We start from the raw sequence: 16,743 nt of genomic DNA, 5'->3' as shown, positions 1-16,743 counted from the left end.
GGTGAACCATGGGTCCCAGGGTGAGGTCTCTGACATGGACCACAGTCCCAGGCCCCCTAAGCGGGGTCGCTGGGAAGTTCCCTCGACTTCATCACATTGTTCAGGGTCTCAGCAGGAGGACTCTCTGGATGATGATGCGGAGGTAGCAGATCAGGATTCTGAACCTGAGACCGCGCTCAACCTGGATACACCTGATGGTGACGCCATAGTGAATGACCTTTATAGCAACCATCAATCAGGTGTTGGATATTTCTCCACCAGCTCCTACAATTGAGGAGTCAGCTTCTCAGCAGGAGAAATTCCGTTTCAGATCTCCCAAGCGTCCATAGAGTATGTTTCTGCATCACTCTGACTTCAGAGAGGCAGTCCAGAAACACCGGGCTTGTCCAGATAAGCGTTTTTCCAAGCGCCTTAAGGATACACGTTATCCCTTCCCCCCTGACGTTGTCAAGGGCTGGGCTCAGTGTCCTAAGGTGGATCCTCCTGTCTCCAGACTGGCGGCTAGATCCATAGTTGCAGTGGAAGATGGGGCTTCACTCAAACATGCCACTGACAGACAGATGGAACTATGGTTGAAATCCATCTATGAAGCTATCGGCGCGTCTTTTGCTCCAGCATTCGCAGCCGTATGGGCACTCAAAGCTATCTCAGCTTGTCATGCGCAGATTAATGCAGTCACACGTACATCTGCTCCGCAGGTGGTGTCCTTTACCTCTCAGGCGTCGGCGTTTGCGTCCTTCGCCATTAACGCTGTCCTGGACTCTACGAGCCGTACGGCGGTAGCATCCGCCAATTCGGTGGCAGTCCGCAGGGCCATGTGGTTACGTGAATGGAAGGCAGACTCCGCTTCCAAAAAGTTCTTAACCGGTTTGCCATTTTCTGGCGACCGCCTGTTTGGTGAACGATTGGACGAAATCATTAAACAATCCAAGGGAAAGGACTCATCCTTACCCCAGTCCAAACCAAACAGACCTCAACCACGGAAGGTACAATCGAGGTTTCGGTCCTTTCGGCCCGCGGGAAGGTCTCAGTTCTCCTCGTCCAAAAGGCCTCAAAAGGATCAGAGGAACTCCGATGCATGGCGGTCTAAGTCACGTCCTAAAAAGACCGCCGGAGGAACCGCTCCCAAGGCGGCCTCCTCATGACTCTCGGACTCCTCACACCGCATCCTCGGTCGGTGGCAGGCTTTCCCGCTTTTGCGACACCTGGCTGCCACAGGTCAAAGACCGATGGGTGAGAGACATTCTATCCCACGGTTACAGGATAGAGTTCAGCTCTCGTCCTCCGACTCGATTTTTCAGAACATCTCCGCCCCCCCGAGAGCCGAGGCTCTTCTTCAGGCGGTGTGCACTCTGAAGGCGGAAGGAGTGGTGATCCCTGTTCCTCTTCAGCAACAGGGTCACGGTTTTTACTCCAACTTGTTTGTGGTACCGAAAAAGGACGGATCCTTCCGTCCTGTTCTGGACCTAAAACTGCTCAACAAACATGTAAAAACCAGGCGGTTCCGGATGGAATCGCTCCGCTCCGTCATCGCCTCAATGTCCCAAGGAGACTTCCTGGCATCAATCGACATCAAAGATGCTTATCTCCACGTACCGATTGCACCAGAGCATCAGCGCTTCCTGCGTTTCGCCATAGGAGACGAACACCTTCAGTTCGTGGCACTGCCTTTCGGCCTGGCGACAGCCCCACGGGCCTTCACCAAGGTCATGGCAGCAGTGGTAGCAGTCCTACACTCTCAGGGACATTCGGTGATCCCTTACTTAGACGATCTGCTGGTCAAGGCACCCTCTCAAGTGGCATGCCAACGCAGCCTGGACGTCGCTCTGGAGACTCTCCAGAGTTTCGGATGGATCATCAATTTTCCAAAGTCAAATCTGACACCGGCCCAATCACTGACATATCTTGGCATGGAGTTTCATACTCTCTCAGCGATAGTGAAGCTTCCGCTGGACAAACAGCGTTCACTACAGACAGGGGTGCAATCTCTCCTTCAAGGCCAGTCACACCCCCTGAGGCGCCTCATGCACTTCCTAGGGAAGATGGTAGCAGCAATGGAGGCAGTTCCTTTTGCGCAGTTTCATCTGCGTCCACTACAATGGGACATTCTCCGCAAATGGGACAGGAAGTCGACGTCCCTCGACAGGAACGTCTCCCTTTCTCGGGCAGCCAAAGCTTCCCTTCAGTGGTGGCTTCTCCCCACTTCTCTGTCGAAGGGGAAATCCTTCCTTCCCCCATCATGGGCTGTGGTCACGACGGACGCGAGCCTGTCAGGGTGGGGAGCGGTTTTTCTCCACCACAGGGCTCAGGGAACCTGGACTCCGACAGAGTCCTCCCTTCAGATCAATGTTCTGGAGATAAAGGCAGTGTATCTTGCCCTAAAGGCGTTCCAGCCGTGGCTGGAAGGCAAGCAGATCCGAATTCAGTCGGACAACTCCACAGCGGTGGCATACATCAACCACCAAGGGGGAACACGCAGTCGGCAAGCCTTCCAGGAAGTCCGGCGGATTCTGATGTGGATGGAAGCCACGGCCTCCACCATATCCGCAGTTCACATCCCGGGCGTAGAAAACTGGGAAGCAGACTTTCTCAGTCGCCAGGGCATGGACGCAGGGGAATGGTCCCTTCACCCGGACGTGTTTCAGGAGATCTGTTGCCGCTGGGGGATGCCGGACGTCGACCTAATGGCGTCTCGGCACAACAACAAGGTCCCAACATTCATGGCACGGTCTCAAGATCACAGAGCTCTGGCGGCAGACGCCTTAGTTCAGGATTGGTCGCAGTTTCAACTTCCTTATGTGTTTCCTCCTCTGGCACTGTTGCCCTGAGTGTTACGCAAGATCAGGTCCGACTGCCGCCGCGCCATCCTCGTCGCTCCAGACTGGCCGAGGAGGTCGTGGTACCCGGATCTGTGGCATCTCACGGTGGGCCAACCGTGGGCACTACCAGACCGACCAGACTTGCTGTCTCAAGGGCCGTTTTTCCATCTGAATTCTGCGGCCCTCAACCTGACTGTGTGGCCATTGAGTCCTGGATCCTAGCGTCTTCAGGGTTATCTCAAGAGGTCATTGCCACTATGAGACAGGCTAGGAAATCAACGTCAGCCAAGATCTACCACAGGACGTGGAGGATATTCCTATCTTGGTGCTCTGATCAGGGTGTTTCTCCCTGGCCACTTGCCTTGCCCACTTTTCTTTCCTTCCTTCAATCCGGATTGGAAAAAGGGTTGTCGCTCGGCTCTCTTAAGGGACAAGTCTCAGCGCTCTCTGTGTTTTTTCAGAAGCGCCTAGCCAGACTTCCGCAGGTACGCACGTTCCTGCAGGGGGTTTGTCACATAGTCCCTCCTTACAAGCGGCCGTTAGAACCCTGGGATCTGAACAGGGTGCTGATGGCTCTTCAGAAGCCACCTTTCGAGCCAATGAGGGATATTTCTCTCACGCCTTACGCAGAAAGTGGCCTTCCTAGTAGCAGTCACATCACTTCGGAGAGTGTCTGAGCTGGCAGCGCTGTCATGCAAAGCCCCTTTCCTGGTGTTTCACCAGGACAAGGTGGTTCTGCGTCCGGTACCGGAATTTCTCCCTAAGGTGGTATCCCCCTTTCATCTCAATCAGGATATCTCCTTACCCTCTTCTTGTCCTCATCCAGTTCATCAGTGTGAAAAGGATTTGCACTCGTTAGATCTGGTGAGAGCACTCAGACTCTACATTTCTCGTACGGCGCCTCTGCGCCGCTCGGATGCACTCTTTGTCCTTGTCGCTGGCCAGCGTAAAGGGTCACAAGCTTCCAAGTCAACCCTGGCTCGGTGGATCAAGTAACCAATTCTTGAAGCTTACCGATCTTCTGGGCTTCCGGTTCCCTCAGGGCTGAAAGCCCATTCTACCAGAGCTGTGGGTGCGTCCTGGGCTTTGCGGCACCAGGCTACGGCTCAGCAGGTGTGTCAGGCGGCTACCTGGTCGAGCCTGCACACTTTCACGAAACACTATCAGGTGCATACCTATGCTTCGGCGGATGCCAGCCTAGGTAGGCAAGTCCTTCAGGCGGCGGTTGCCCACCTGTAGGAAAGGGCCGTTTTACGGCTCTATTACGAGGTATTCTTTTACCCACCCAGGGACTGCTTTTGGACGTCCCAATTGTCTGGGTCTCCCAATGGAGCGACAAAGAAGAAGGGAATTTTGTTTACTTACCGTAAATTCCTTTTCTTCTAGCTCCAATTGGGAGACCCAGCACCCGCCCCTGTTCCCTTCGGGCTGTTGTTTTTTGTGTACACATGTTGTTCATGTTGAATGGTTTCAGTTCTCCGAAGTTCCTTCGGATTGAATTTACTTTAAACCAATTTATAACTTTTCCTCCTTCTTGCTTTTGCACCAAAACTGAGGAGCCCGTGATGCACGGGAGGGTGTATAGGCAGAGGAGAGGGGTTACACTTTTTAAAGTGTAATACTTTGTGTGGCCTCCGGAGGCAGAAGCTATACACCCAATTGTCTGGGTCTCCCAATTGGAGCTAGAAGAAAAGGAATTTACGGTAAGTAAACAAAATTCCCTTCTTTTATCACCCATGTTCTCTTTTTTTTTTTTTTTTTTTTTTTTTTTTTGCGCCATCTGTGTGGTTTTCCAGTGTGTATCTGGAAACAAGCGCGCGAGCAATCGTATCCGCCCCCGTCGTTTGTGCGTCACGGGCAATTAGTTGCCCGTGGCGCACAAAGTCGTTAAACCCCCGTCACACGCACTTACCTGCTGAGCTACGTCACTGTGGGTGGCGAACATCCACTTCCAGAAGGGGGAGGGACGTGCGGTGTCACACAGCGGCCGGCCAATAGAAGCGGAGGGGCGGAGATGAGTGGGATGTAAACATCCCGCCCACCTCCTTCCTTCCGCATTGCCGGCGGGACTCAGGTAAGCTGTGTTCATCGTTCCCGGGGTGTCACACGGAGTGGCATGTGCTGCCCTGGGAACGATTAACAGGACGTGCGATTTTTAGAAAATGAGCAACGTGTCAGCGATGAATGAGAAGGTGAGTATTTCTGCTCGTTCATAGCTGTCACACGATACGATATATCAAGCGATTCCGGATGTGCGTCACTTACGACGTGACCCTGCCGACATATCGCACGATATATCATCTCGTGTGACGCCTGCATTAGAATGGGTACATGTGCTATCTGTGAAAAAAAGGCATATGAACTGGAAACACACACGTGAGGGGGGCTTATGGGTATGCTGCCGGAAAATATGACTCCTGGCAGGAAAGGGGGGGGGGGGGGGGCTTTGGGGGGGGGGGTTGGAGGTTGCCAGTCTCTGGAAGGCAATGGTATACTGTCAGTTGCTCCATTTCAGGTCACTCCAATTTATACATCAATACTTTTTATCTACAACCATTTTACTACACCTCTCATAACTGAGGTGCTAGATGTGTAAAGGTCACTTTTCCGCCTGATGCCTTTTGAAATTGGTTTTGCTGGTTTGGTGGTTTCTGCAGTTGCGCAGCATTAATCCTCTGACTTCTAGGAGGACTCTCCTACTCATTGGATGAGGAGCATCATTGTTTCTTGTGATAGTGCTGCGCAGATGCATAAAGGGAACCAACCAGCAGGTCTTTTACATATAAAGTAAGGGCAGTGCCATACTGGTGCTAGGATGCTGATTCAAATCATACCTTCAGTGTAGAAATTAAAGGCTTGATTGCAGAAAAATCCTTTATTAAAGCTCCAGAAATTGAATTATTGGTGAAGTGGCTTGAGAATCTGGGTGGGACAATGTATGACTGCTCCTCTGGAAAAATTTCTCTTGCCTTGCCTCTTTTTCTTTTATTAAAATTTGGCGCCGCTATTACCGATGTTAATGGAGCATTGCGAGTGTGATGTCTTCAGTGGCATGGTGCCGGTATCTGCACATTCACATACTGCGATCTCAGCGCCATTTTACTGAGGATACAGGAGCTGCAGCGGCGCATGCGCTGATGAGGGTGGGGGTGATTCAGTCTGCGCATGCACAGTCTCCACTCATGTTCGTCTCCAGTGTCTTCAATAAAATGTCACTGGAAATCGCTATTTGCAGATGTGCCGATTCCAGCAGCATCTTACTAACTATAACCTCAGCACACACACACACACACACACACACACACACACACACACACACACACACACTATCCACAATGGTGGTGGCACAAACTTTAAATAAAGAAAAGGAGACCAGGCAGGAGAAGGAATCCTTCCAAAGTATCCGACCCACATAGTCCTGCCCTTATGCTGAAGCCGCAGCACCAATGTAATTTATGAAGCTGTGATAAAGTATGTTTCTGCAACCAAGCCTCCAATCTCTAAAGTGAAGGTATGACTTGAATCAGCACCAGTATGGCACTGCACGTACTTTATATGTGAAATACCTGCTGGTTGGTTCCCTTTAATGACCGAAAAGGATGATCTAGACTGAAATCTTCAACAATCAGTGCAGTTTTGTGAATGTGGAAAATAGTCTAGTGGCCAAATTCAATTAGTAATGTGTAGTAATTTTTGTCTTCAGTTTGCAAGCACAGCTAAGCATGTAAAGAATACTCCTTATGTTAACGAGGTACTGGATGACCATGCTTTGCTGAAAAGATACCGAAAGGAAATCATGGGGCTCAAGAAACAGCTGGAAGAGTTGGAAGTAAGTTTCCTTGACTGTCCTACCCCCAGTACTTCTGGGTTGCAGATAGTGCTAGTGTTTAGCATGGCATCTGTACATTTAGCTAGATATTAATGCCTATTCGATGCCATATTGTACAGGCTTCAACTGATATAAAAACCCATGCCATGGCAAAAGAAGAACACTCCCAACTGCTGTCAGAAATCAAAGAGCTTCAGAAGGAAAGGGAAGACCGGATATGGAATTTGGCTAACATGGTTGTTGCGTCTTCATCACAGCCCAATGAAGACCAAAGGGTATACGTGTTTTGTTTTACAACTGTACAATTTCAAGGTTTATTTCGAAGTTATAGTTTCACTTCTGTTTGGCCATTAACGCTTTTAAAATTTTAAAGGTTAAGCGGAGGAGGAGGGTCACCTGGGCTCCGGGAAAGCTTCAGGATAGCTTGTGCTCCGCGGGCGTTTCAACCTTTGATATTGGCTCTAGATTGGCTGTGAACTTTGCCAAGAGACGAAAGGTTTCTGATTTTTCTACAATCGCAGAGATTGATGATTGTGAGTGATTTATAATCAAGTAGTCAGGACTTGAAGAATGCTTATAATGTCTATTCATCCTGGGTTTGTTTTTGTGTTCTCTCCAGCAATTTGTACCGAGTTTTCTGATCTTGATGACACAGGCAGAGTACTCGATGTTACTGTAGATGCAGATTGGAATCTGGGGAGCAGCGTTGCTTGCAGAGAGAAAACTGCCCTTTCTCATTCAATGACAGATTTTTCATCAGAAAGCACAAGGTTAGTTGACGTTTGTGTTTTTTTTTTTTTCTTCAGCGCTCTATTGGGAGACCCAGACGATTGGGGTATAGCTACTGCCCTCCGGAGGCCACACAAAGCACTACACTAAAAGTGCAAGGCCCCTCCCCCTCTGGCTATACCCCCCCGTGGTATCACGGGTTCTCCAGTTTTAGCTTTGTGTGCGAAGGAGGTCAGACATCCACGCATAGCTCCACAGATTTTAGTCAGCAGTAGCTGCTGACTATTTCGGATGGAAGAAAAGAGGGCCCATATAGGGCTCCCAGCATGCTCCCTTCTCACCCCTGGATGGTGTTGTAAGGTTGAGGTACCTATTGCTGGTACGGAGGCTGGAGCCCACATGCTGCTTTCCTTCCACATCCCCCTGAGGGGCTCTGAGGAAGTGGGATCCTGCCGGCCTCAAAGCTCTGACGCCGGGCTCCATCCACAGACCCATTTGAACCTGCTGGATACGGAGCTGGAGTACCGTTCAGGGACATGGCCCTGCACCATTACAGGTACTCTGTGTCGCCGTACACACAGGCACAGCACACTCCAGACTTGCTGGGTGTGCTAGTGCGCCGGGGACAGTAAAGGGTTACAGTCACTGCAGCTTTGCTGAGTGACTTTGTGTTTTGGGAACTACCGCGCCGGACGCTCCGGGAGCGGCGGCGCGGCTGGGACTTGTAGTTCGCCGGGGACTGGGCGCCGACCGCGCTTTTACGGCGGCGGCGCTTATAACTCCAGTCCCCGGCTTCTGCGGCCTAGTGCCGCTTCGTTCCCGCCCCCTCCCTGTCACTCAGGGAAGGGGACAGGCGCTGAGCAATCAGCAGCGCCGAGGGCTGGAGCCTTTTTTACATGCTCCAGCCCTCTCACTGCACTCTGTCGGACGCCGGATTCCCGCTCTGCCTTGGGGGCACGCCCACGGCCCGCCCCTACTCACACGAGCTGGGGAAGAAGCCGGCAGCCATTACTGCAGAGCTCGGGCTTTCGGCTCCAAGGCAGGACGGTGGCGATCATACACCCGCTTATAGGCGGGCGGTAAGAGGCACACATAGTGCTGACCACGATATAACTGCAGTGTATACATGTGTTGTTTTTAACTACATAGGTCGCTATATGCCCGCTTGGGGAGCGACACATCAGCAGCAGGAAAGCAGGTGTGCTAAGGCACAGGCTTTCTAGGCTGCTTGTTTTGCACGACTGAGGTGTTCATTTGTGTTTATGCTGATATGCTATACATTGCACTGTACAGTCGCTAGTCTTAGCTATATTCTTCTGGAATGGCTAGACTACAGCAGCAGAAAACCAAGGGTGCTGGGGCACAGGTTTTTTTCTATGCTGCTTGTATTGCATGGGCTGCAGTGTGCATTTGTACTTGTGCTTGTATGCTATACATTGCACTGTATGGTCACTCTTCTGGGCTATATTCCCCTAGATGACCAGTCTACAGCAGCAGAAGAGCAGAGGTGCCAGGGCACAGGCTTCTATGCTGCTTGGATTGCATGTGCTGCAGTGTTCATTTGTACTTGTGCTTGTAAGCTATACATTGCACTGTAGGGTCACTCTTCTGGGCTATATTCCCCTAGATGACTAGTATACAGCAGCAGAAGAGCAGGGGTGCCAGGGCACAGGCTTCTATGCTGCTTGTATTGCTTGTGCTGCAGTGGTCATTTGTACTTTATGCCTGTATGCTATACATTGCAATGTACGGTCACCAATCTTGGCTATATACTTCTAGATAGCTAGTCGGCAGCGGCAAAAAAGCAACACAGATTTCAGTGCTGTTTTTACTACATGGGATGCTGTTCATGACTCCGTCCCATTGTGTGCATGCTCCCCTGTAGCACGTCGTCTGCCGGGGTCTCTAGCACTTCGTCTGCCGGGGCTCTACTAGTTGTGGCCAAAGAAACCTCCTGTCAACCCTGTCCATGGACAGGGACGGAGTAGTCATAATATAGAGACTTGCACCCATGGGCAATCTACTTGACCAAAAGGCAGCTCTTCAGGGCTTTGATACTGACATCGCTCTCAATCCGGATACACCGGGTGGTAACGCCATACGGAATGATCCTATACCGTCCATCAATGGAAGGTTGGATCTTTCTCCCTCAGCTCCCCCAGTGGAGATAGGAGACGAACAGGAGAAGTTCCTTTTCAGTGTCTCACGCAGATGTTGAGTATTTTTCTGGCCACGCTGACTTCAGAGAAGCAGTCCAGGAACACCACGCTTACCAGATAAGCGTCTTCTCCAAACGTTTTTAGGATACACGTTATCCCTTTTTTCCCCTGACGTGGTCAGCGCTGGACCCAGGGTCCAAAGGTGGATTCTCCAATCTCCAGGCTTGCATATAGAGCCATAGTTGCACTGGAGATGGGGCTTCACTTCAAGATGCCATTCACAGACAGATGGACTCTGGTTGAAATCTGTCTAGGAGGCTATCGGCGTGTCGGTTGCTCCGGCATCCACAGCCGTATTGGCAACCTAACCTTTTCTGCTGTTCTTGCGCAGCTGACCTTGAGCAGGGACATCTGTACCGCAGAGGCGTCCGTAACCCCGCAATGTCTGCACTGCGACTTACCCTGTTAATACTGTCCTAAAAGTACAGTCGAGGTTTCGGTCCTTCCCAAGCTCCGGCAGGTCCCAATTGTCCTCGTGCAAAAGGGCTACAAAACCTCAGACGGGCTCAGATTCCGGCCGGGCTCAATCTCGCCCAAGGAAGGCAGTCGGAGGAACCGCTACCAAGGCGGTCTCCTCAGGACTCTCAGCTCTCTCTCTCTCTCTCTCCGCATCCGCGGTTGATGGCAGACTCCCCCGCCTTTGGCGACATTTAGCTGCCACAGGTCACAGACCGGTGGGTGACGGACATTGTGCTCACGTGCACAGGACAGTGTTCTGTTCTCGTCCTCCGACTCCATTCTTCAGAACGGCCCCACCTCTCCACCGAGCAGATGCCCTGCTGCAGGCGGTGGACGCTCTAAGAGCAGAAGGAGTGGTGATCCCTGTCCCCCCTCAGGAACGAGGGCGAGGGTTTGTACTCCAATCTCCTTGTGGCTCCAAAAATGGACGGTTCCTTCCGTCCTGTTCTGGTTCTGAAACTGCTCAACGAGCATGCGAACGCCAGGCGGTTCCGGATGGGATCCCTCCGATCCGTCATTGCCTCAATGTCTCGAGGAGACTTCCTTGCCTCAACAGACATCAAAGATGCCTATCTCCACGTGCCAATTGCTACGGAGCACCAACGTTTTCTACGTTTTGTGATAGGAGACGAACATCTTCTGTTCGTAGCTCTGCCATTCGGTCTGGCGACAGCCCCACGGGTGGGCACCAAGGTCATGGCAGCAGTGGTAGCAGTCTTGCACTCTCACGGACACCCGGTGATTCCGTACTTGGACGATCTACTCGTCAAAGCAACCTCCCTCGAGGCATGCCAACGCAGCCTGAATGTTACGCTGGAGACTCTCCAGACTTTCGGGTGGATCATCAATTTGGCAAGGTCAAATCTGTCTCCGACTCAATCACTAACGTATCTCGGCATGGAGTTTCATACTCTATCAGCCATAGTGAAGCTTCCGCTGAACCAGCAGCGTTCTCTGCGGACAGAGGTGCAGTCTCTCCTTCAAGGCCAGTCGCACCCCTTAAGGCGCCTCATGCACTTCCTAAGGAAGATGGTGGCAGCCATCGAGGCAGTTCTCTTTGCGCAGTTTCATCTGCGCCAACGGCAATGGGACATTCTCCGCCAATGGGATGGGCAGTCAACCTCCCTGGACGGGAAGTCTCCCTTTCCCTGACGGCCGAGGACTCTCTGCAATAGTGGCTTATTCCCACCTCATTGCCATAGCCCCCATCCTGGGCAGTGGTCACGACAGATACGAGTCTGTCAGGGTGGGGAGCAGTTTGTCTCCGCCACATGGCTCAGGGGACGTGGACTCAGCAGGAGTCCACCCTTCAGTTCGATGTGCTGGAAATCGGGGCAGGGTATCTTACCCTATTAGCTTTCCAAAAGTGGCTAGAAGGGAGCAGATCCGAATCCAGTCGGACATCTCCACAGCGGTGGCATACATCAACCACCAAGGAGGGACACGCAGTCAGCAGCCTTCCAGGAAGTCCGGCGAATCCTCATGTGGGTGGAGGACACAGCATCCACCATATCCGCAGTTCACATCCCGGGCGTAGAAAACTGGGAAGCAGACTTCCTCAGTCGCCAGGGCATGGACGCGGGGGAATGGTCCCTTCACCCGGACGTGTTTCAGGAAATCTGTTGCCGCTGGGGGGGGCCGGACGTCGACCTAATGGCGTCTCGGCACACCAACAAGGTCCCGGCATTTATGGCACGATCGCGCGATCACAGAGCTCTGGCGGCAGACGCCTTAGTGCAAGATTGGTCGCAGTTCCGGCTCACATATGTGTTCCCACCTCTGGCACTCTTGCCCAGAGTACTGCGCAAAAATCAGATCCGATTGCAGCCGCGTCATACTCGTCGCACCAGACTGGCCGAGGAGATCGTGGTACCCGGATCTGTGGCATCTCACGGTCGGCCGACCGGGGTCACTACCAGACCGACCAGACTTACTGTCTCAATGGCCGTTTTCTCCATCGGAATTCTGCGGCCCTGAACCTGACTGTGTGGCTTGTGTGTCCTGGATCCTAGCGTCTTCAGGATTATCCCAAGGGGTCGTTGCCACCATGAGACAGGCTAGGAAGCCCACGGCTGCTAAGATCTACCGCAGAACGTGGAAGATTTTCTTAATCTGGTGCTCTACTCAGGGAGTGTCTCCCTGGCCATTTGCATTGCCTATCTTTCTTTCCTTCCTACAATAGGAGTTAGAAAAGGGCTTGTTGCTAGACTCCCTCAAAGGGCAAGTCTCAGCACTATCCGTGTTTTTTCAGAAGCGTCTAGCACGTCTTTCTAAGGTGCGCACGTTCCCGCAGGGGGTTTGTCATATCGTACCCCCGTACAAGCGGCCGTTGGATCCATGGGATCTGAACAGGGTTCTAGTTGCTCTCCAGAAGCCGCCTTTCGAGCCTCTGAAGGAAGTTTCCTTTTCTCGCCTGTCACAGAAGGTGGCGTTTCTCGTTGCGATCACATCGCTTCGGCGAGTGTCTGAGCTGGCAGCTCTGTCATCCAAGGCTCCCTTCCTGGTGTTTCACCAGGACAAGGTAGTGCTGCGCATCATTCCGGAGTTTCTCCCTAAGGTAGTATCCTCGTTTCATCTTAATCAGGATATCTCCTTACCGTCCTTTTGCACTCATCCGGTTCACCGGTATGAGAATGATTTACGTTTGCAAGATCTGGTGAGAGCACTCAGAATCTACATTTCCCGCACGGCGCCCGTACGCCGTTCCGATGCCCTTGTCGCTGGTACGCGCAAGAGGTTGCAGGCTTCTAAAGCCACCCTGGCTCGATGGATCAAAGAACCAATTCTGGAAGCCTACCGTTTTGCAGGGCTTCCGGTTCTTTCAGGGCTGAAAGCCCATTCAACCAGAGCCGTGAGTGCGTCCTGGGCGCTACGACACCAGGCTTCGGCTCAACAGGTGTGCCAGGCAGCTACCTGGTCGAGTCTGCACACTTTCACCAAACATTATCAGGTGCATACCTATGCTTCGGCGGATGCCAGCTTAGGTAGAAGAGTCCTGCAGGCGGCAGTGACATCCCCGTAGGGGAGGGCTGTTTTGCAGCTCTAACATGAGGTATCTCTTTACCCACCCAGGGACAGCTTTTGGACGTCCCAATCGTCTGGGTCTCCCAATAGAGCGCTGAAGAAGGGAATTTTGTTACTTACCGTAAATTCCTTTTCTTCTAGCTCTTATTGGGAGACCCAGCACCCGCCCTGTTGTCCTTCGGGATTTCTTGGTTGTTTGCGGGTACACATGTTGTTCATGTTGAACGGTTTTGCAGTTCTCCGACGTTATTCGGAGTTAATTTGTTTAAACCAGTTATTGGCTTCCTCCTTCTTGCTTTGGCACTAAAACTGGAGAACCCGTGATACCACGGGGGGGTATAGCCAGAGGGGGAGGGGCCTTGCACTTTTAGTGTAGTGCTTTGTGTGGCCTCCGGAGGGCAGTAGCTATACCCCAATCGTCTGGGTCTCCCAATAAGAGCTAGAAGAAAAGGAATTTACGGTAAGTAACAAAATTCCCTTCTTTTCCCTCGACTGTATGGACAAAAGTATTGTGACATCTACACATTATTCAATCAGTAGTGTTAATGACATCTGTTCTAATTCAGACCATGAATATGCAGTTGGTTCCCTCTTTGCATCTAGAACCACGTCCGCTCTTCTGGGGAACCTTTTATAGAAAGGCATTAAAATGTGTGGGGATTTTTTGCCTGGTAAATAAAGAGCATTTGTAAGGTCAGACACCTGTTGGACGAGAGGGATTGGCTGACAATGTTCTAGTTAATCTCAAACGTCTCAGATGGGGTTGAGGCTCTATGCAGGTTAGTCAAGACACTAAACTCACCAAACATGCTTGCACAGACCTTAAGTGCACTAAGGCACAGTCCTAGTGGAAATGGAAAAAGTCTTCGCTAAACTTTTGGAAGCAAAAAAAAAATGTCAAATACCTTGGTATGCTGAAGAACAAAGGGCGTCCTACACTCAATATAAGATCAACCTCTGAGGGTATGTGCGCACATTGCGTTCTGCCGTGACAGCAGCATTTTGTCACTGCATGTTTCAGAACTCAGCCAAAACGCGTTTTGGATGCATTGTGAATGCAGAATGAATGCAGAATTCATGCGTTCTGGATGCATGCTCTGCCATACAGTGAGAAAAGCCTCAAACTCCAAAATAAGTGACATGTTGCTTTTTAGAACGCATTGATTTTGTCAAACGCAACGTGTGTATTGAATTTGCTTAATTCTCATAGACTTTGCTGGGGACACAGAATGCACGCGTTTACGCTGCAGTTTAAAACGCTGCGAAAATGCATGAAAAAACGCAACGTGCGAACATAGCCTGAGGAACAGCCCAATAGCAGTACCCTTCCTCCACAATTTACAGTTACACAAGATAGCCAAGTAGATAACGTTCTGCTGCCATTTGCCAACCCACACTACGCCATCACGTCAGATGGAGAACACTACTGTTTGAGTCCACTGGTGGTGTGCTGTACACCACTCAATGTGATGACCTTGTGCTTGGTCATGTATGGCTTGCAAGGAGCTGCTCAGCTATGAAAACCCAAAACATGAAGCTTTTGGGACAGTTTTGTGCTCTTAATGCAAGAAAAGGTTTTTAACTCTTCCATTATTGGCCAGCAGGTTCCTCTGGTTACTTAGTACTTCCAGGTTACAATAACACTCGTGGTAGATCATGGAATGTTAGGTGGGAAGGACTTGCTTGTTACATCAATGACATCCTATTCTAGGACCACACTTAAATTTGGAGATATAGTGTGTATGTATGTATGTATGTATGTATGTATGTATGTATGTATGTATGTATGTATGTATGTATGTATGTTTTCTAATTCTTTTCAATCTAATATACTTGATTCTCCTTTTATTCAGTGCCCTAATGAAAGACACTTCTCTCCAAAAATGTAAAGAAATGGAGCAGAAGGTTGCTGAATTGGAAAATCAGCTGAAGAAGATGACTAAAGAATATGAGGTGGAGGTTGGCAAAAGAGAATATCTTGAGAAAGAGAATGCAGATTTAAAACAAGCTAAATCAAACACTGAGAAAGATGTAGAAACCTTACAGCTGGGATTAACATGTGTAAAAGACCAGTCTGGAACACAGCCCGAAGATGGCGAACAAAGTCCTGTGCCCGGAGACTATTTGGAAGAACAAGAAAAGCTGAAGATGGATGATGATCAAGTGCTGGAAGCAGTAAATGATTCTCCCCTCAGCACCCAAATAGATGGTGCGTGCCAGGATCCTGATGAAGAGGGCCTTTCAAGAAATTCTCATGATATTTGCCTGGAACAAATCAGAAATCTTGAACAAAAGATAGCTGATTTGGAAGGAAGTACAAGTCATGAAAACGTAAGAAGCACAGGTTTTACATTTAATGAGTATCTACTCCTAAGTGCATGTTCACACCATGTTGTATACATTCGTTAGTGGCTTACTCAAGGCTTACGACCTTCTGTTTCTCCTGGCGCTGCTCTGGTTCTGTTCCTCAATGTTGTGACTGCAGCTCCTGCTTGACCGAATATTCGAGCCAACGATTACCACCTCACATTGCAAGACTGAGAGCCTGGTTCTGACAGGCATAGACTTGCATTGGGAAGTAACCTCTGGCTCGCTCAGCAAACTATCCTGCAGATCACAACTGCGAAGACGAGAGGAGTGGCACCGAGAACGGAAGAAAACGGCTTGTAAGTATATTGCAGGGGCAAAGAAGTTCCATTAGTGATACCATGGCCGCTTTATTATATTGCAAAGCTATGAATTGAGTCTAGTCATCCTTATTATGGAACCTGCCCACTCGTACAATTCCACCAGCACTGATTAGCAGCTTCCTGTCAGTATACAATATACAAAATGGATGTGGATTCTTCTGACGTTTTAAAGTTGAAAGGTCTTGGTTTTCTTCTGAAAGATGACACTAGCTTTATATGATTCCTTTACAGAATGGCCAAAATGACTTGCTAGAAAGTCTTCAAATATGTGAAGCTCTTATGGCAGAGAAAGTAAGTAATTTGTTGGCTATAGTGGAGCACACTATTACTACTATTTTAAATAAATACGGAGTCAAATTTTTTTTTAATTTCCTTTCCCTTAGCAAAGAGCTCATGATCAGTTGGGCAATATGCAGAATGATTTTGATCATCTGATGGCTGAGAACGAAAGCCTGAAAAAAGAACTTGCTGACCTGGAAATATGTCTTCAGGAGAAACATGAAATAAATGAATTTGAAATTCTGGAGAAACAAGCTCAAAAAGATCATGAGGTGAGTCAGGTGAATAGTGGAGGTAAAAAACCTTATAGAAAGGTGTACTGGATTGTAAAGGATCCTTTATTCCTGTTAAACCCTTTTGTCAAGGGAGGAATTTGGTTGAAGACTGCTAACTGAATCTTCGTTTGGGATATCCAGAGACGGTGCCGTATTAGCTGTATATCAGTGCCAATATATCAATGCATATAAGACAATGAACACATAGACGTGCTCTCTTTCAGCCAGCGTCATCAACTGACTCGTGTATTCTATTGTTCAAGCATTAAACACATCACTTCAGCCTGAAAGATATTTACAAAAACGTCTCCATTCGCTCACACATACTGATAAAGAATAATTAGGGGGGAGTGCGTATGGGCAGCATTGGGAAAATGCATGAGATCATACATGATCCCAAATAGTACACTTTAAAGACTG

At 49.9% G+C, this 16,743-nt stretch overlaps 1 protein-coding gene across 12 annotated transcripts in view; it reads left to right on the top strand.

Annotated features, from left to right (window-relative positions):
* Positions 1-16,743, top strand: part of CENPE (centromere protein E) — a 383,839-nt gene that overhangs the window by 178,155 nt on the left and 188,941 nt on the right. For all 12 annotated transcript variants that reach the window (XM_075350238.1, XM_075350220.1, XM_075350205.1 and 9 more), the window contains exons 11-17: positions 6,523-6,648; positions 6,768-6,923; positions 7,022-7,181; positions 7,268-7,418; positions 14,933-15,410; positions 16,001-16,060; positions 16,153-16,320. In XM_075350238.1, the coding sequence (XP_075206353.1) occupies positions 6,523-6,648; positions 6,768-6,923; positions 7,022-7,181; positions 7,268-7,418; positions 14,933-15,410; positions 16,001-16,060; positions 16,153-16,320 (1,299 nt within the window). The remainder of the gene's footprint in view (positions 1-6,522; positions 6,649-6,767; positions 6,924-7,021; positions 7,182-7,267; positions 7,419-14,932; positions 15,411-16,000; positions 16,061-16,152; positions 16,321-16,743) is intronic.

Source organism: Anomaloglossus baeobatrachus, chromosome 1 (assembly GCF_048569485.1).
Source record: "Anomaloglossus baeobatrachus isolate aAnoBae1 chromosome 1, aAnoBae1.hap1, whole genome shotgun sequence".
In the NCBI taxonomy this organism is placed as follows: domain Eukaryota; kingdom Metazoa; phylum Chordata; class Amphibia; order Anura; family Aromobatidae; genus Anomaloglossus; species Anomaloglossus baeobatrachus.
The sequence above is the reverse complement of the archived record's forward strand: the minus strand, read 5'-3'. Positions and strand labels throughout refer to the sequence as shown.